Source organism: Halichoerus grypus, chromosome 1 (genome assembly GCF_964656455.1).
Source record: "Halichoerus grypus chromosome 1, mHalGry1.hap1.1, whole genome shotgun sequence".
NCBI classification, from domain to species: domain Eukaryota; kingdom Metazoa; phylum Chordata; class Mammalia; order Carnivora; family Phocidae; genus Halichoerus; species Halichoerus grypus.
The window spans coordinates 69,517,131-69,538,213 of record NC_135712.1 but is presented as its reverse complement, the minus strand read 5'-3'; the positions used below and the strand labels follow the sequence as shown (position 1 = coordinate 69,538,213).

The 21,083-nt window shown below is 44.3% G+C and overlaps 1 protein-coding gene and 1 long non-coding RNA gene across 3 annotated transcripts in view; both read left to right on the top strand.

The window, feature by feature from the left end:
• Positions 1–335: 335 nt before the first annotated feature.
• LOC144379848 (uncharacterized) lies at positions 336–13,185 on the top strand. Of its 2 annotated transcripts, none has more exons than XR_013443323.1 (5): positions 336–526; positions 710–849; positions 1,395–1,568; positions 11,084–11,237; positions 12,723–13,185. It is a non-coding gene; the product is annotated as an uncharacterized LOC144379848 (long non-coding RNA). The 2 variants fall into 2 exon arrangements; XR_013443321.1 differs by having other exon boundaries at positions 1,392–1,568.
• Positions 13,186–19,437: 6,252 nt separating this feature from the next.
• Positions 19,438–21,083, top strand: part of OSBPL11 (oxysterol binding protein like 11) — a 99,398-nt gene continuing 97,752 nt past the window's right edge. The window contains exon 1 of the mRNA XM_036113593.2: positions 19,438–20,345. Within this exon, the coding sequence (XP_035969486.1) occupies positions 20,155–20,345 (191 nt within the window). The 5' untranslated portion in view covers positions 19,438–20,154. The remainder of the gene's footprint in view (positions 20,346–21,083) is intronic.

The window sequence follows — 21,083 nt, the reverse complement described above, 5'->3', positions numbered from 1 at the left end:
ATGAAAATATGTCATTTATAAGCTATAAAGCACTATAAAAACATCATTACTATTTCTAATATCCCAATTCGGAATTACAAGCGAAAGGACTGGAGAGATGTCCTGAGGCAGAGAATCAGATTTCTGGTGCTGGTGCCCAGGATTGTCTGCCCTTGTCCCAACCCCCTCCCTGGCACAGACCCACCCCTCTCTGCAGGCCCAGCCAAGTAGGGAGTAGAGGAGGGTCCCCAGTACCCAGAATTGGAACACAGAGTGCTCTCTCTCCCTCGCTTGCAGAATCAAGGCTGTACAGAGTTCTTGAGTTAAGTGAACAGCACATCTAGTGTGCCAGGTTGTCTGCATTCGGGATTAGATAGACTTTTGGGGACTGCCCTGAGAACCTGATGACCCAACGTAACCTCATTTCTCTGGGCACTGGCATTGTGAGTTTTACACAACTGGCTTTATAAATACACTTTGGAATACAGAGCCTACTCTAACAGTGGGGACTGCTTGTATAGAACCAAATGGAACTGCTTGAACTATGGTGCGTACTTCTGAAAAGAATATAAAAACATGGCATTACTATAAACTGTGAGATATTACCCCAAAGAGGATTCCCTTTTCTTTTTCTTTTTGCCTTTCTTTCTTTGTCTTTTGGTTTGTTTTTGTTTTCATTTTCTTTTACTGTTTGGGAGAGAGCCATAGTTACCTATTGATTTGTCTCTAGGATTCAATCCAGGGAGAAAACCAAAGCGACTCAACAAGAATACATGAAAGATAAGATTCCAGGGATGCCGTGTGTAGGAATCAGCTGCCACAAGGAGTAAAAAGCAATATAAAACCAGCAAGGAAAGGTGCAACCAAAAGGTAATGAGGAGTGGCTGGCTGGCTGGCTCAGTCAGTAGAGAATGTGATTTCATCTCAGCTTGCGAGTTTGAGTCTCACGTTGGGTGTAGAGAGTACTTAAAGTTAAAAATGTTTTTAAAAAATAAAAGGTAGTGGGGTGCCTGGGTGGCTCAGTTGGTTGAGCCATTGCCTTCGGCTTAGGTCATGATCCTGGAGTCCCAGGATCGAGTCCCGCATGGGGCTCCCTGCTTGGCGGGGAGTCTGCTTCTCCCTCTGACCCGCCCCCCTCTCATGTGCTCTCTCTCTCTCTCATTCTCTCTCTCAAATAAATAAATAAAATCTTTAAAAAAAATAAAAGGTAGTAAGGAAAAAGGTTTCATAAGGCAAATGAGTTCAAGAGGGGAGCAGAAACCTACAGCTCATGGGGACCCTTTACAAATATAGCTTTTAATCAACTTCCCAGTATGCCATCAATAGAGGAGCTCAGATGATTTCTGTCTAGAAATATTTAGACCAGATTTTTTTTTACCAGAAATAATGCGAGTTTTTTTTTTTTTTTCCAGCAGGCTCCACACCGAGCATGGAGCCCAACACGGGGCTCAAACCCACGACCCTGAAATCAAGACCTGAGCTGAGATGGAGTCAGACGCTTAACCGACTGAGCCACCCAGGTGCCCCTAATGTGAGAAATTAATTGACATCAGCTATTATTTTCTTTTCATTCCCTGTAACTCTAGCAGGTAAGTATTCATAACTCGTAATAGATTAGAGAACTGATCTGTAGAGATGGTATGTAGTTTGTTGATGGTGGAGCAACTATAGCATGGTGGAGCAAGGATTCAGACTCAGAATTGTCTGACTTTAGTCGTGGTCTTTCAACAGCACCATGTCATCTCCACCACACAGCTCTATGAAAGAGCCACGCTATTGAACTCACAAAAGGTAGAAAGGAAGAGAATCAGTCTAGAAAGTAGAATAGAATTTGGTTCTCATAGATTTAATAGGGGAGACCCGAGAATGATACCTCCACCTGTCTGACAACTGATGGACATTTTATCTGGGAGATGCTGGTCTTTCTAGTCCTCTTATTCATAGAAGAGTCATCATATATTCATAGAAGAATCACTCATATATTCAACATATATTTATTGTGTCATACGTTTCTCGGGCAGTAGGGATAGAAAGACAAGAAATAGTGCTACGCTCCATAACTTACATGTATGAGATATATATTTTCTATATATCAAAGATACCTAGCTGCCCTGTGGGGCTTACTTTCCAGTGGGGCTGTAGGGGACCAATTATAAGTGCACTTTAGGTACTGTACTAGAAGCATGGAGGACATCAAGAGATCAGTGCTTTGGTCAGCATCAGCTATTATTCCTTTTTTTTTTTTTTAAGATAGTAGAATACCGTTTCTTTTTTCTTTTTTTTAAAGATTTTATTCATTTATTTGTCTGAGAGAGAGAGCACAAGCAGGGGAAGGGAGAAGCAGGCTCCCTGCTGAGCAAGGAGCCCAATGTGGGGCTCGATCCCAGGACCCTGAGATCATGACCTGAGCTAAAGGCAGATGCTTAGCCTACTGAGCCACCCTGGCGTCCCGATCAGCTATTATTCCTAAGGCAAATTTACACACATATGCAGATAAGGCATTCTAGGGGAACTAATTTTCATCATGCTTGGAACACTTTCATATTTCAAAATTATCTTGGCCACAGGTTTATACAGTAGAGACCCCTGTACCTGGGCCAGCCTGAGGTGAAAACTAAGTAAGAATGGGGTGACCGAGATTGGGCTCAAATCCTGAGATGATTCTGATCTCCCAGAGACATAGGATATCCCAGCTGAAGTACCCAGATGTGTTCCAAATGTCACAGAAGATCTCGTGGACCTGAGGACTACAGGTGGGCTTTATTATTGTGAGCAGGGCCATCCTTAGGAGGGTCCGAGCCTGAGACTGGGCATGGGACCCCTCTTCCCCTAGCCCAACATTTTCATATATGTGAATATGGTTTAAAAGATCAAGTACAGCCTAAAATAAACTTCAGGAACTAAAAGATATAAGCATTAGAAGAATTGTACACTTGTTCATACAGTACTTTATTCGTTCATCCGTTCAATATTTAGCATCCGATAGGGCCTGTCAGTGGGAAATATGAGATGAATACACCTCTCCACTCTCAAGAGCATGCATTCTATTTGGGCAGACAGGTGTGAACACAGCTTTGGGCAGAGTGTCGTAAGAGCCCAGAGAGGCTGTTGGAACAAGCCGCTTAACTTTTCTGAGGGTAAAGAGGGATGGCGATGCTCAAATTTGATTTTGAGAAAAGGGCGGAGGTACTGAAAGCAGAGGGCAGAGTACGTGCAAAGCCCCGTAGCTGTGAGGGAACCCGCCGGGTTCAGGGGATTGATAGAAGTCACGTGTGGCTGGCAGGCAGCATTCAGGCCCTGGAGCCGGGGCTGTGGAGGAGAACAGGGACAGATCATGAGGGCCACTGCACATGCCAAGGAGCTTGGCACTTAATGAATAAATAATGAGGAACAAACCACAAGAAAGCTTTAATTCCCAATGTGCCACAATCACGTTTGCATTTTTAATAATCACAGAGAACACGGTGAGAACAATTATAAAAGACAAGAGCAAAGGAAAGGGACTACTTGAAGTCTATAGTGATAACTTGACACAAGTAATATGAAAGCATTTTCACTATCCGATATTTAAATAATACAGAAACTATTTCAGGAACAACACATTATCCTCCTAATGGATATTTAGGTTGTTTCTAATTTTTTTTATTATTAACTATGACTGTGCTTGTATGGGTGTTCAATAAATTGCTTATGAAAAAGATTACTTCTCAAAATAGTCTTTTAAAAAACTAGATGCCCAGGGCACCTAGGTGGCTCAGTTGCTAAGCGTCTGCCTTCGGCTCAGGTCATGATCCCAGTGTCCTGGGATCGAGCCCCACATTGGGCTCCCTGCTCGGCAGGAAGCCTGCTTCTCCCTCCCACTCCTCCTGCTGGTGTTCCCTCTCTCTCTGTGTCTCTCTCTGTCAAATAAATAAAATCTTTAAAAAAAACAAAAACAAACAAAACTAGATGCCCATCTTCTTGGCATGGCTAAATCGATTTTTGGAGCATTAAAGGATGGATGAGATGATAAGATAACTCTAACATTACTTTAGGCCCAATTAATATCAGCTGAAATATGACTGAGCCCAGGACTACGGAGAATAACACTAGTTTATCTGAATCCAGTCAGAGATGGGGAAGGACCATTCACAGCTCTTGCTCTGGACTCAATGTTTGTGTCCCCCCAAAAGTCGTATGTTGAAAGCCTAACTCCCAACGTGATGGTATCAGGACGTAGGGCCTTTGGGAGGTGATGAGGTCCTGAGGTCGTAGCCCTCATGCATGGGTTAGTGTTCTGATAAAAGAGACCCCAGAGAGCTCCCTCGCCCCTTCTGCCAAGTGACGACACAGTAAGAAGATGGTTGTTTATGAACCAGGATGTGGGCTCTTGCTGGACACTGAATCTGCCAGTGCCTTGACCTTGGACTTCTAGGCTCCAGAACTGTGAGAAATCAGTGTTGTTTAAGCCACCCCGTCTATGTGATTTTATCAGAGCAGCCCAAATGGATTAAGACAGCTCTTATGGATACACTTGGGAAGAGATGGCACAAGGGATGGAAATGTGATATATTTTTCCTAGGAAGGCTTGCACCTAAAGAGGAATGTGGTGATAAAGGGGAGAAGTCGGGCCAAGTGGAAAAGGCTTTTGGAGCAATGCAGCACACGAAGCTGATGCTCCAGGCAGCATTCAGGAGATAGTGTCCCACCAAATGGCCACCACTGCTACTGGTGGTTGGCTGTAAGCCTTGGTCCTAGAAGATCGTTGACTTACAACAAGGCCCTCCCCTTTTCCCCCTCTGTGGCAGCTCTTTTACTAATGGTCTTTTAATCATCAAAAAAACTGAAACCCTAGGGATGCCTAGGTGGCTCAGTCGGTTACGTGTCTGACCCTTGATTTCAGCTCAGGTCATGATTTCAGGGTTCTGGGACCAGAACATCATGTCGAGCCCTGCATTGGTCTCCACGCTCAGCAGGGAGTCTGCTTGAGGATTCTCTTCCTCTTCCTCTGCCCCTCCCCTGGCTAGCACACATGTGTTCTCTTTCTCTAAAATAAATAAATAAATCTTCAAAGAAAAAAACTGAAACCCTTACAAGGTCTGAGGTCAGATTTGTTTGGGGTCACACCTTCCTTAGGTTTTGTACCAACCCCATCTCTCACAGATTGGTGTTAATTCTCTGCCTAAGCCCTAGAGATGAAGAATTCCCAATATCTTCCTTATAGACTCATCTTAGGGTTCCCCATACTTTCATAGGCAGGAATATACCCCAATATCTCCCACCTAAAGCTGAGCTCAGTTTTCTTGGTTCAACTCTTAAAGACAAGGATAAGGACAGGAGGTCAGTTGTGATATTAGAGTTATGACATCACAGACTATGGAACTCAAGACAGGCATAGAAGCTTTTGAGCATTGGACTAGACTAGAACTGTCTGCAAAGCTTCATATCTAGCAAGTTAGTATGTGCAGATTTAGTATGTTCTCCTGGTTAGTCACATAATTAAAAAATTCTCTTACCTGAGAAAACAGAAGATAACTAAGAAATATCTTAAAACCATAGTGGGGGATCCATGTTTGACTGTTTCAAATGACTACCAGCCCATACTTAAGGAAGATATCTTTTTTTTTTTAAGATTTATTTTAAAGTATACCCAACATGGGGCTCAAACCCACAATCCCAAGATGAGTTGCATGCTCTACCGACTGAGCCAGCCAGATGCCCTAAGAAGATATCATTTTCTCTAATTTGCAGAACAGAAAAATCATGGGAAAGGACAATGGCATGCTCAAAGCAGATTTAGCCAAAGAGATTTTAATCTACCTGCAACTATGTTCTCACGGACAGGTCACTCTAAAGCCCTCCCTTCTCATATCCCTTTTTCTCTTGACTGATGGAGAAGAGAAGAGCCCAGTCCTCTTGACTGTGTTCCAGTTGTCTGTCTCTCATATCTCCAAATATTTGGGATATTTGGGACAGCAGAGACTATACTGTTTCAGCTCAGCCACTGACTTGTTGGATGAGTATTTAAAATTAAGGCTGCTCGGCCCTAAGGTAGGGAAAGGCTACAGCCACGGGACTTGAGCCAAATCTCTAAAAACATCATTCTGAACTAGGTGGAGAAATACAAACTCGATGAGAATGGATATGATCTGCCACACCAGAGTTCTGATTGATTGGATCCATGTGAATCCAGAGGACAGACTCTACTCAGGCTCAGTCCTGGTCAAAATTTTGCCCATAACTTGAATGAGTACAACAGAGACAACCTGATGAATCTGCAGCTGACCTGAAGCCAGAGGAGACAGTGAGTAGAGAGGATATCAGAATCAGAATCCAAAGAGAGCTCAACAGGCTGGAGCAATGGGGATAATCTGGCAACATGAAAGTTGACAGGGGGAAAAAGCCAAGTACACAGGTACTAGGTGAGAAGATGGGCATCTTGTAGCATATATGTAAAGGACTTAAGACTAGGTTAATGTACAAGAACAGAGAGATGTGCTAAGATGATTAAAGGCTATAATTATAGAAGCATAATGGCAACAGTAAGGGAGGTGATTGACCTGATCCACTTTATACTAGTGTGGCCACATCTACAAATTTACTTCTCAGATTCTAGGCACACCCTGTTTTTTTTTTAAAGATTTTATTCGTTTATTTGACAGAGAGAGACACAGTGAGAGAGGGAATGCAAGCAGGGGGAGTGGGAGAGGGAGAAGCAGGCCCCCCGCGGAGCAGGAAGCCCAATGTGGGGCTCGATCCCAGGACCCTGGGACCATGACCTGAGCCAAAGGCAGACTGAGCCACCCAGGTGCCCCTCTAGGCACACCCTGTAAGAAAACAAATATTAAGATATATACAGGACAGTAAAAGCACTTGAAATCATGTCTTAAAAGGAATGGTCAAAGGAATTCAGTATTTTACCTAGAATCAAAGATTTTTATCTAAAAGAAAAACATTGATGGTGAAATGATTTCTGTCTTGAAATATCAGGAGCTCTGACATGCCAATCTGGAATGAAGTTGGGCCATTTGGCAGGAACATTTTGGGAGGAAGGCATCCCTCAGCGAATGATAGAATAGATGATGCCCCAGGTCCCTTCCAGTTCAAAGAGGCTGTGGCCTTGTCCTTCTGGCACGTCACAGGACCCCTATGTGTCTTATTTCCTCATGTATAAAATGATCTCTGAGCAGAACTCTGATCTCCAAGCTCTTTTTCTGCTTGAACAGACTGTATTTCTGTATCTCTTTTTCTTTGAATTTTCCCACAAGGCTGGGTACAGATGGGAGTTAATACATACTTATTTCCAGTTTACCTCGTGCCATTAAATGAGAGCAATGGGAAGCTCCAGGGAAGGCTACATGAAGAGAGAGAACCTGCTGTTACAGTTGAATTGTGTCCCTCCAAAATTCATATGCTGAATTCCTAACCCCCCAGTACCTCAGAATGTCTCAGAATGTGACTGTATTTGGAGATAGGGTCTTAAAAGACCCTAATTAAGTTAGAATAGGTTATATGAGTGGGCCTAATCCAATACAAATGGTGTTCTTATTAAAAGAGAAAATTAGGATATGGACAGGTCCGTGAAGGCACAGAAGGGGGATGGCCATCCACAATCCAAGGAGAGAGGCCTCAGAAGAAACCAACCCTGCCAACACTTTGATCTCAAACTGCTAGCCCCCAGAATTGTGAGAAAATGGATTTCTGTTGCTCAGGCCACCTAGTCCATGGTACCCCGTTACAGCAGTCCTAGTGGACTTGTAGACATGCTATTTTCACATCTCCTCACACATGGTAGGGAGAAAAGGAGTGGAATGTTTTGTTTATGAAAACCTCTTCCAAAAGTATCAAACTATAGGGGCCCCTGGGTGGCTCAGTCGGTTAAGCATCTGACTCTTGATTTGGCTCAGGTCACGATCTCAGGGTCGTGAGATCAAGCACTGCATCAGGCTCCCTGCTGGGCATGGAGCCTGCTTAAGATTCTCTCTCTCCCTCTTCCTCTGCCCCTCCCCCTGCCCCCACTTGCTTGTTCTCTCTCAAAAAAAAAAAAAAAAGGTGTCCAATTTTAAGGACACTGCCTGGATTTATCCTTAGATTTCATCCATCCTTCTCAGAAATATGAAGCTTTTTCTTTAGTTGCAGATTTTTGCAGTTAGAACAGACTCTACACCACAGATCCCAAACTGGTGACCCGAACAGGTTGAATGTGGTCACAAACATGCTCTGTTTTGGTCCCCACATACTAAATTTTTTTATATATATAGTGGCAAATAATTAAAAATTGAGGGGTTTTCACATTAAAGCCCATATGTCTGGCTTCTCTTAGAAAACCAGGAGATTCAGGGCGCCTGGGTGGCTCAGTTGGTTAAACAACTGCCTTCGGCTCAGGTCATGATCCTGGAGTCCCGGGATCGAGTCCCACATCGGGCTCCCTGCTCGGCAGGGAGTCTGCTTCTCCCTCTGACCCTCCTCCCTCTCATGCTCTCTGTCTCTCATTCTCTCTCTCTCAAATAAATAAATAAAATCTTTAAAAAAAAAAGAAAACCAGGAGATTCAGCTTCAGTGGGCCTTCCCTGCAGTAGTCTGTTGGAGTGAAGTAGTGGTCCTCCCTTTCGATGGGCCCTATGTTCTCCACTTCCTACAGTCCCCTCCTGGACTACTGCATTCATTTACCTGACCCTGTGCAGGATTTGTATCTGGGACTTTTGTCAACTAAAAAGGCCAAAAATCTGTTACTCTTTACCTTGCAGAAGGTCATCACAGAATTTCCCCTCAATAGCAAGAGATATATAAGTGTCATATTTTCTTTGCCTTTTTTTTAAAGATTTTATTTATTTATTTGACAGAGAGAGACACAGCAAGAGAGGGAACACACGCAGGGGGAGTGGGAGAGGGAGAAGCAGGCTCCTGGCTGAGCAGGGACCCCGATGTGGGGCTCGATCCCAGGACCCTGGGATCGTGACCTGAGCCGAAAGTAGACGCTTAACGACTGAGCCACCCAGGCGCCCCTTTTGTCTTTTGTTCAATGAGCAAAGTCTATAACACATGTGGCTCTTCGGATTCTGACTAAAAGTTGAGTGAAATTGGGAGCATGCTATCATGAGAACAGGTCGTAGAAGCATGGAGAGCTCAGGCTTAGGGAAGACTTAGGACAGGAGATTGGAGGACTAGCTGATCTTGGTCTCTGGTAGCCTGATCAGATGCTCCAAGTAATTAGCATTCTGGCCTGCCAACAGTATTGCATTCACAAAGGATAATTTAAATTGCCAAGAACAACAAGGAAATTGTTCTTGCTTCAAGCTCTCCAGGATCGAAAGCACACAGAATCACACCTGCGTGGCCGAGCACACTGCCTCTTGTGCTTCGAGATGTACTGATGCTATTGAGCTACAGCCTGCATGAAATGTCTACACCTGTTCTCTTCCTAAACCATTGGAGAAATTGGTTTAAGATCTGATTAAATTCTAAAACATTTGGAATGGCTCCGAAGAGCTAAAACAGGTTTTGTTGCAAGGGAAAGAGCTCTGAACAACTATAGTAGTCGTAAAAAGAACAGCTTATGACAAAGCCAACATTTCCTCAAAAGATGGAAGGAAGGAGCAGAATGTCCCTTTATGCCATGTCCGTTGTATTGAGCAACTTTTCACAAGGCTATATGATTGGCCATAGCACTTTAAAGATGGTAGCCATGGTAGGAGGAAGAGAAGAACTCAGAGAGAGTTCACCATGCCTCTTTCTGATCAAACAAGGGTCAGGAGATGGAGAAATACAAATATATCCCACAAAAATATATCACTTACTTCTCATACAGTGATCAAGGGAAGAAGATTTCCTTCCTCGAAGTGTCTGTTTGTATCTTATGGCTTGCAAGACCTGGCAGTTGAACCAGGTGTCAACTTTCTACTTGAAATCCAGCAATGGGAAAGGGAAAATAGGGCTTCCTAAGAACCTAGTTCAGAGCAAAGCTGTACTTAGGTCCAGGTAGAAGCTCAGCCTGGAAATAATGTCATTCTATATTAAACAATCTAAATCTCATCATGTAACTAATTCCTTTGCTTAAAATTATTCAGTGGTTCCCCTTGTGTCCAAATTTCTTGGTCCAGCCTCTGATCCCTTGACTACCTCCCTAGACTCATCTTCTGTTATACACCTTTGAGCTCTGACCACCCTGGCTTCCTTTAAGTTCCTCTTACATCTCTCTTCTGTCTCCTCTTAGGACATGTTCTTCTCTCTACCCAGAACACTACCTCACTGCCTTCAACTCATCCTTTCAGTTTTCAGCATGAATATCACTTTTTCTCAAGCAGGCCTTCTCTTATTGCTACATTAGGTTAAAGGCCGCCCACCCACCCATTTCTCCATGGGCCCCATGCTACATGCAACTTGACACTTCTCACACTTATTTTAAATTTCTTGTTGAAAATCTGGCTTCCTGGCTCTCCGTGTAGGCTTTGAGAGCAGAGACTCTGTCTTGGTTATGGTTGTATATTTTGTATATTTTGCAATTAGCAGCAGTTGGCCTAGAATCCATGTGTAATAAGTATCTGTTTAATGACCACAGTAAAGGTTTTCAGAGAAGTAAGAATACTCGTAGGCTTTGAAAATCTGAGACCATCTCAATCTTCTTTCCTCTGGGCAGACCTCATTTCAGCTCGGAAGATGGGGATCTTTCTTCACCCTAAACTCCTCTAGAAAAGGAGAAACCATAACTCTCTTGATAGCTCATCTTTGGGTTCTACATAGGCAATCTTTGGATAAATCTGACTTAATTCAGGGCGCCTGGGTGGCTCAGTTGGTTAAGCGACTGCCTTCGGCTCAGGTCATGATCCTGGAGTCCCGGGATCGAGTCCCGCATCGGGCTCCCTGCTCGGTAGGGAGTCTGCTTCTCCCTCTGACCCTCCCCCCTCTCATGTGCTCTCTCTCATTCTCTCTCTCTCAAATAAATAAATAAAATCTTTAAAAAAAAAAAAATCTGACTTAATTCTGTTCTATTGCATAATCATACATCTTTCTTATCTACCATGCATGTTACCAAACCTCTAGTTCTTTGCCAATAAACTTATTATAGAGAGTTACTTTTTATATTGTTTATCACGTGACCTTGTCTCTTTGTTCCCTGCCCTAACAGACTCAGGCATCTTCCAGCTTCTGCCTGGACTACAAGCAGCTTGTTTTCCTGTAGACATTCTACTAGTTTGGTATTCAGAAAAATAAATTACCTTCCATGGAGCGTTGGTGGCCAATGTGAGGGAAGAGGAGAGGATTTGATCCTTTGATGCTGTGTGAGTGACAATATCACAAATGCCATCATCATAGTTGGCACTGGGGCTGCTGGGGCTGAGGATAAAAGGGCAGCATGAGCCACCTCCCTGCAAAGCCAGCCCAGATAATAACATCTAGCTGGGAGCCTGTTGACTGCGGAGTCCTGGCCTGAATGCTGTGGGGGAGATGCCAAGCCAAGGAAGGGAAAGCTATTCTGCCCTCTGAAAGGACCCTATCATTCCTTCATGCCACAGGCATTGATGGAGGCCGGCTCTGTGCCAGATTAGCTGTCAGGTGCTTGGCATTTAGCAATCTGCCCTCCAGGGGCTCACAGTCTGGGTGGGGGTGGGGGTGGGGTGGGAGGAGTTCTGATCTAAAAGAAATATTTCCTGTTCTTGTGTTATCAAAGATTCACATTAAAGATGTCACTTCATGTCACATAAAGTCACAGATAACTACTTTATGTCACATAAAGTAAATGCAAACATAGCCCCACAGAGATATTAAGCAACGAACCCACAGGAGCAGATAGTCAGTATCCTGGAAAAAAGACTGAAAAGAGGGCCTAAGGCAAAACCATCCAATAGGCAACCCACCATCCAAGTAGACCACTCCCAATCCCCCCACCCCTGCTGTGGGCCTGTCCCCAGTGGCTGGTCCCCCTGGCTCCCCTGGCTTCCTGTTGCAAGTTTTCTCCTACTTCACCAACCTGAGTCTCCTCTCACAGGTGGAAAAAGAGATTGAACTAAGTCCATCTGTACCAGGGTAGAGCAGCAAGGGATCCTTAGGACCCCCTTCCCCCAGGCAGCAAGGCATTTCCTCCCAGGGCCAGTGCTGGACTGCCCGATGAGCAAACTGGGTGGCGGTTTAGCACACCAGGAAAGCACTGCCCCTCCCAAAGATTTCAAGTTTGATAGGACATTTTAAAACAGTCTTTCATGGAGAAAATTCAAACAATATGGGGTTCCTTTTCATTTGTTTCACAGGCTGCTATTTTTTGGAAGGGTAAAGCCACAGATGAGGATTGATTGATTATTTTATTTATTTATTTTTTTAAGATTTTATTTATTTATTTGACAGAGAGAGACACAGCGAGAGAGGGAACACAAGCAGGGGGAGTGGGAGAGGGAGAAGCAGGCTTCCCGCGGAGCAGGGAGCCCGATGCTGGGCTTGATCCCAGGACCCTGGGATCATGACCTGAGCTGAAGGCGACGCTTAATGACTGAGCCACCCAGGCACCCGTGATTATTTTATTTTAAAGTAAGTTCTATGCCCAGTGTGGGGCTTGAACTCATTACCCTGAGATCAAGAGTAACATGCTCTACCAATGAGCCAGGCAGGTGCCCCCAGGTTGGTGTTTTTAAATTTGGAATTAGATATGAGAAACATCAACATCTTTTTAATGCTTAGGGTCTTGAAGGTGCAACTCTTTATGGGGCTTTATGGGCAGGGGCTTTATGGGCACATCTGACCTAAATCACCATCCAGGGGAATTATTCTCACAGGAGGAATTCCAAGCCACGAAGAAGCAGGGAAACTGGGGAGGGACAGGATGCCAAAACACGCACAATAAGGTGAACTTAATATGGATGGATTTCTTCACAAGATGCCACTTGCTTTCTCATGATATCCTGATCTATGAACTTTGTGGACACTACTTCTGGGAGATGTTTTATGTAAAAGGTTTCTGTGGTCAAATAATGTTGGGAAATATTGCACCTTTTATCTCTGTCACGAAGATTCATGATGTATGTTAGCATATTAAATCTTCCAAGCAGTTATGCAATAAAGGAACTAGTCTAAATTCAAAAAAAAAAAAAAAATCAGTCTTTTTCAAATGTATCTAATCGCAGCAAGAAAATTTTAAATCTTGTAACCTTGATTAATATCCTGCAATATTGTGTGGAGCACAGATTAAAAAGTGCCACCCTCACATTTACTTTCTTTTGGTGATGGGATGGTTTTTACAAAAGAGACATTTGGTGTATGTCCTGTCAAGTAAATCACTGTTTTCCTGTCAACTGATTCATTTGATGGGAAGAATAAATTTGTAGGCTGACCCACATGAGTGCTCCCCAGAATTCACACCCAGGTGACTTCATGTTAGAGCATTCATTGGCTTTTCTTTCTCTCCTTTCCTATGGCACTCACCACTTGGTGATGGGAAGGGTATGTGACTCCAGTGGCCTCTGCATTTTTCTGGGCTTCTGTCAGCAAAAGACTACCTGCACTAGCCAAAGAGTCTAAAAATGGACAAGATGAACATGTCACATTGAAGGAACATGTGTTCTCATTTTATCATACAGTTTTAAGAGCTAATTTTGCTGTCTGCTGGGTATTTAAGTGAAAAACTTGTAGGCTCAATAGGGATTCAGGGGAGAGATGCAAAGAATGGGAGAAAAAAAATGTCATTTTATCAAAATGTGAGCACAGCAGCTACTCCATTCTCTCCTCCCCACCCTTCCCTCTTGCTCTCAAACAAAAGTACTGAGTGTGTCTGTTTCTTACTCCCACTACAAGCTTTGAGCTGGGCAGGGGAGTGTATCCAGCAAAATGCTTGCTCTCTGGGAGCCCTTAGCAGGGTCACCCCCACTGAAGTGGGAAATTGCTAAAGGATTTCTGCCTGAGCTGGAAGCTGCTTAACTGAAACTCAGTAGCAGTAACATCTATTGTGACTGTGAATATTTTGTCCTCCCAGAATTCTTCCTTTTCCTTCCTCCTCTCCAACCCCTGCCTTTTGGTTGGTTGGTTGGTTTTAGTGGTGGGTCTGCATCCTTATTCTCATAGCGCCTCTCGTGGGATCGGATAGTGGCATCGGGAGTGATCCCCACTCCCCTGCTCCCTGCTGCCCTGCTCCCAGTTTCTTTGTGGCCTGTCATAGGGGCAGGCTCACAGAGAAAGCCGGTCTCTTGTGCTTCAGGGGAACAAATCACCCTTCCCTGCCCCCCAGGTCAGGGTTAGAACAAGAAAATGAAAATAGCCAGTTCAGCACTGACTGGATACCGGCACTGTGCTAAAAACTTTCTATGTATTTTCTTATTTCATCCTACTTCCATTTTACAGTTGAGAAAACTGAGGCTCACCAAGGTAACTTGCCCCCAGTCAAACACACTACGCGGCACAGAGCTAAGATTTGAAGGCTGATGCCGAAGTTCATGTTATTGGCCACTGTAGTAAATTCCTTCACTGCTTCGATGAATGTATCGGGCAGTGTTCAAGTAGTGGGGACACAGGAGTGCAGACAAAGAATGGAGGCTTTCCTTAGGCAGCTTCCACTCCAGTGAGGAGACGGAAAAGGCACAACAAAGCTTGTCAGTTCAGATGCCATGAGGAAAACTAAGCAGAGTAACAGGATCAAGAGTAGTGGGGAGGGGGGACGGGCAGCTCCTCTGCCCAGAGTGAGTGGTCAGGGAAGGCCTCTGTGAGATGCCACTGGAATGGGATTACCCTATGCTCCTGCATTTTCTCAGGGACACCCGCAGGCTGGCGACTCCAGCTACTGCTCCTGGGGCTCTAGATGTACAGACCCTGACGGTCTCTCTTGATCAGGGTGCCTCTAGAGAACTCTATTTCATTGGGAAGACACAACTGGCATTCTTCCACAGAAATAGGTTGGACTATGTCTTCAGAAATATGCTGGTTGGTGTGTCTTCAGAGTTGTCCAGGAGAAAAGTGCTCTCACCTTGCAACAAAAGCATTCATTTTACTTGGCAGGTGAACCCTATTCTTCTAATAACAACGGATAACAGTTGCCAAGCACTTGCCATGTCATGTGTCAGTCGTGGGTCTAAGTGCTTTACATGTGCCATTTCGTTTAATGCTGACAATCACTCGAAAGGGAGATTGTCTGAGCTTTGGCTGCCATAACAAAATACCATAGACTGGGTGGCTTAAACAACAGGAATTAATTTTCTCACAGTCCTGGAGGCTAGAAGTCCAAGATCAAGGTGCCGGCATGGTTGAGTTCTCTTGAGAGCTCTCTTCCTGGCTTGTGGACAGCCTCCTTCTCCCTGTGTCCTTACATGGTAGAGAGAAAGAGAGGGAGAGGGAGGATGTGAGCTGTATGATGTCTCTTATTATAAGGGCACTAATTTCATCATGGAGCCTATCTAAACCTAATTATCTCCCAAAGGCCCCATCTCCAAATGCCATCACATTGGGGATTAGGAATTAAATATACAAACTTTAGGGGAACACAATTCAATCCATAGCAGAGATGTCATTATTATTGTCATTCTACAGGTAAGGAAACAGATACAAAGAGCTCAGGTAATTTGCCCAACATCATATGCAGTGGAATTAGTATCCAGTTATTGTCAGGCTGACACATATCAAAAACCATCTTTGTGAGGAAGAAGAAAATGGCACAATATTACTAGTTCTGAACCAAAATCATGAACTCTGAAAGTGCTTAACAACAACAACAAAAAATACCAAAGCCCTACAACTTCTAAACCAAGGAACAAACCTTAAAGGGAAACTTCTTTAAAAAGTCCTATATCCTGGGGCGCCTGGGTGGCTCAGTCGTTAAGCGTCTGCCTTGGGCTCAGGTCATGATCCCGGGGGCCTGGGATCGAGCCCCGCATCGGGCTTCCCGCTCCGTGGGGAGGCCTGCTTCTCCCTCTCCCACTCCCCCTGCTTGTGTTCCTGCTCTCACTGTCTCTGTCAAATAAATAAAATCTTAAAAAAAAAAATAAAATAAAAATAAAAAATAAAAAGTCCTATATCCTGGCATACCATGGGTGTAAAGCTTTTTTATTTTAAGAGAAAGAAAGAGCGCACACGAGGGGGCGGGCAAAGGGAGAGCGAGAGAGAGAATCTTAAGCAGGCTCCAACATGGGGCTTGATCTCATAACCCTGAGATCATGACCTGAACCAAAAATCAAGAGTCGGATGCTTAACCAACGAGCCACCCAGGCACCCCTGCGTGTAAAGCTTTTTAAACTGAATGTTAATAAAATGTTCTTGACCACTATGCTATGCAGCTTCTTTCCACGTGGAAGGATGCACTGATCCATCATCCAGGTAGAACACTAAGGAATGCACAATAAACTCTTCATAGAGATGAACATATCCTTCTTTGAAGGCTTTCAAAAAAGTGAACTTCTTTTGGGACGCCTGGGTGGCTCAGTTGGTTAAGCGACTGCCTTCGGCTCAGGTCATGATCCTGGAGTCCCGGGATCGAGTCCCGCATCAGGCTCCCTGCTCGGCAGGGAGTCTGCTTCTCCCTCTGACCCTCCTCCCTCTCATGCTCTCTGTCTCTCATTCTCTCTCTCTCAAATAAATAAATAAAATCTTAAAAAAAAAAAAACAAAAAACAAAAAAGTGAACTTCTACTTTAAATCCTGTAGCTATTACAATACCATTTTTTCTTGGACAGAGGAGTTTGGAATAAAGGTCTGTGGAGGGTTCCAAGTTTCAAAAGGGCACGGTCGGAGTTGTGAAGAACAGACTGGCATTGGAGAGGTCTGTAAGAGTATTACTACACTGTTTCAAATTCAATTGACTTTCAGTGCTATAGCCATCCCACACCCATACAGTTTGGATCCATTTACTTCCCTATCCCCACTATCATCACCCTAGTCCAAGCCGTTATCACTTCTCACTTTATTTTCTATGAAGTCTCCTAACAAGTCTCCCTGCTTCCTCTTTTTCTCCCATTAAAATCAATCTTCTACATGGTACTAGGGAATTTGTTTTTTAAAAAAATAACTTCATTTTGATATAATTCATGCACCCTAAATTCCCCCAAAGTATATAATTAAGTGGATTTTAGTATATTCACAAAATTACGCAACCATTGCAAATGTCTTATTTTATTTTTTAAAGGTTTTATTTTATTTTATTTACTTTAAAATATTTTATTTATTTTATTTGAGAGATATAGAGAAAAAGAGCGAGCAGAGGGAGGGAGAAGCAGGATCCCTGCCAAACAGGGAGCCCAACGTGGGGCTCAATCTCAGGACCCTGGGATAATGACCTGAGCCTAAGACAGACGCTTAACCGACTGAGCCACCCAGGTGCCCCTTAAAGATTTTATTTTTAAGTAATCTCTACACCCAACATGGAGCTTGAACTCACAACCCTGAGATCAAAAGTTGCATGCTCTACTGACTAAGCCAGCCAGGCACCCGAAAGTGTCTAATTTTAAAACATTTTAATTATGTCTCAAAAATACCCATACCTATTAGCAGTAATTTCCTATTCCTCCTTCCTCCCAGCCCCTGGCAACCACTAATCTACTTTCTGCCTCTATAGATTTGCTGATTCTGGACACTTCATATAAATGGAATCACAGAATATGTGGCTTTTTGTGTCTTGCTTCTGACACTTAGTGTAATGCTTTCAAAGTCTATCTTTGTTGAAGCATGCATCAGCACTTCATTCCACTTTATGACCAAATAATATCCAATTGTATGGACATACCACATTTTACATTTCCACCAGGAGTGTGTGAGGGGCCTAGTTTCTTCAGATGCCTCATCAACATTGGTTATTGTCTATCTTTTTTATTACAGCCATCCTAATGGTTACAAAGAACCATCTCATTGTGGTTTTGATCTCTGTTTCCTTGATGAATAATAATGTTGAGAATCTCTCAATGTACTTATTGACTTTTGGTATATCATTTTTCTTTTAAGATTTTATTTATTTATTTGACAGAGAGAGAGAGAGTACAAGCTGGGGGAGTGAGAGAGGGAGAAACAGAGGAGCAGGGAGCCCAATGTGGGACTTGATCCCAGGACCCTGAGCTGAAGGCAGATGCTTAATCGACTGAGCCACCCAGGCACCCTGACTTTTGGTATATCATCTTTGAAGAAATGTCTATTCAGCTCCTTTGCCCATTTTTAAAAAATAGGGTTATTTATCTTTCTATTAATGAGTTATAAGTGTGTTTTACATATTAATGTATACATGTCTTTGATCTATTTTGAATTAATTTTTGTGTATGATTGAGGTAGGGATCCAATTTCATTCTTTATATAGAATGACCCAGCACTATTTGTTGAAACAACTAGAAAGATCTTTTAAAAACATAGATCAGATCATACTCCTTCTCTGGTTAAAACTTTTAATAACTTTCCATTGCACTTACAATAAAATCCAAATTTCTCTACCCCTTCACTCTCATTTTATGCTTATTTTATGCTTCACTCTCATTTTATGCTTATCATATACTTTCTCTCTTGCTCACAAGGCTGCCAGGTCTCTCATTTCTCAGAATAAATAAAGCTTAGTTTTCCCTTAGTTTTCTCATCTTTCTTCATTTCTCACCTTAAATATCATCTCCTCATAGATGACTTTTCTCAACTTTTCTCGTAGATTCCCATCCCACTTATTTCTTGTATCATCTCCTATAATTTTCTTCATAGCTTTAATTATCTCTCTCTCTATATATCTGCATTTATTTTACTACTTTACTTTTTTACTTTTGAGTAATACTTCTTTGCATTTTCCAGTGTTTTGCATATTGTATACATTCAACTCACAAGTCATGTTGTTAGAAACTAGAGAAACTAGAATTTACAATTAGATGGGACGTAAAAAAATCACCTGTCAATTTTTTTTTTTTAAAGATTTTATTTATTTGAGAGAGAGAGAGACAGCGAGAGAGGGAACACAAGTAGGGGGAGTGGGAGAGGGAGAAGCAGGCTTCCCGAGGAGCAGGGAGCCCGATGAAAATCACCTGTCAATTACTCCTACTTTACAGATCCCAAACCAAAGTCTAAAGAGTGTGAAAGAGTTGTCTGGGGTCAGCAGGAGTTGATTTTGAGAGCTCTAATTTCCGCACTGAGTTGCCCTATTCCATTGTCGTGCATTTTTTCCAAAATTACTAAAATGGAGTTTTTTTGTAATTTCTTATAGAAATGACATTATTTTTCTAAGCCTTCTTTCTAAAATGCCTGGAATGGGCCCTCAAATGGATGGACAGGACCTGGTGAGGAAGGCTGGAAGTCACACTTCGCAAGGGCACAACATCGGACCACTTCTTGGTTTCTTGCTCCTCGGCTGTCCCACCTCCTTCTCCCTCGGTCCTTTCCCTTCTTCCGGGTCAACCGCCCCAGCACTGCTACCCCGAGGCTCCGCCCCCTTCAGGGCCGCGTGCCCTGCGCCAAGATGGCGCCAGGCGCTTCTGCTCTGGGGGAAGTGAGCTCACGCTACTCCGGAAGGGAAGGCGGGGAAAGAGCAGGGGGGTGGGTGACCCGCGGTGGGGTTGTGGGTGGGGCGGCGGCTGCAGCTGTGCCATTCGCGTTTGGGGCTGGAGAGAGGGTGAGAAGCTCGCCGGCCCCTGGGAGCCCAGTCGAGGTCCCAGGGCCGGAGGGGTTGGAGGAAGTCACTCCGAGAGGCTCGCCACGGGCCGAACGAGAGACGGCCCTGGGAGCCGGCGTCCCGCCCCCGGCGGCCTCCTTCCCGGTCCCTCCTCCTGGGCTGCGCGCGGGCGGCCGCAGCTCTGTCTCGGGGGCTGCGGCGGGAACCGTCGAGCGGGCTGGACGGAACCCTCCCGCAGAGGACCCGCTGGAGGAGAAGAGGGAGCGCGGTGGGTCAGGCCGTCAGCTCAGAGGTCAGGCCTCGGGTCGCGCTCCGTGGTCCTGCGTCCTTCGCCCCGCCGTCTTGGCTCGAGTCCGCGCCCTCCCCACGCTGCTCCAGCTTCTGAGTATGCCACCAAACCCTCTGGCAGGGTGAGCTTTTTTCCTCCTAGCTTTTGCCGGGAGGGAGATACATATTTAAAGGACCTCCGTCCTCATTGCCACCCCTGCCCTCTTAAAAGTTTGCCTTCGGTAGGAATGCCTGTATTCCTTCCCTGGACCATTTGACGATTCCCACTCCAGCCGCGGCCTGATTTAGTAACCGGAATCACCTTCGGATCGAATCTTAAGAATTAATCACCTACAAAACTACTCTGCGGAGTTGTTCTCTCCCGCGCAAGAAGGGCAAATGGACTTTGGCGTTAAGATGCAGGGGGGTGAACCCGTGTCGACAATGAAAGTGTCAGAGAGTGAAGGCAAGCTGGAGGGCCTGGCCGCCGCGGTGACCCCGAACAAGAACAGCGGCAACAGCAGCTGCGGGGGTGGAGGCGGCGGCGGCGGCGGCGGCCGCGGTGGCGGTGCGAAGGGCTGGCAGTACAGGTACGGCACTTTCTTCAGGGTGATTTCCTCAGGTGGGGTAAGTATGCTGGAGTCTGCATTTGTGCAGTTGTTGAAAGGTGAAGTTACCCACTGACTTCCAGAAGCAGCCTCTCAGTTGGACCCGGGACCTCCTCTTTCATTAGCAAGATTTTCATTCATTCATTCATTCATTCATTCATTCATTCGTCCATTCAACAGGTATTTATTGAAGGCCTTTTGGAGAACACATAAATGTATCCCTGAAGTTCCTCCAGCATCCCTAGAGTTAATCCCTCCTCTGATTTAATTTTTCTGCACTCACTTCTGTTTTTGCTCGCGTTGTAATTTGTTTACAGGCCTGCCTGCTCTGCAGGACCGAGGGCAGGAACTGCTTAACTCAGCTCTCTCCAGAGACTAGCAAATGCTAGGTGCTCAAAACATTTGTCAAGGGATTGAATGGAATCGTTACATAAGATTCTTGCCTCAGTTTGTGACTTAGAAGGGGAGGTGTACATAAATAATTGGAATACAGGGGCAAGGGTACAGATGCTCCTGCCTCTCCTGCTCTAGACCAGTGAGCCTGAAGATGTTTCCGTTTGAGTTGGTCAGGCCATTTACAAGCTCTGTCTGGCTGAGAAATTCTACATTTGTTAATTTTTATCAATACGAAGAAAAAATTTAAGGAATAGGAAGAGTGCTGGAGAAGCAATGTTGGTTTTGTTTTTGTTTTTGTTTTTGATATGTAAAGTAGAGAGCTAT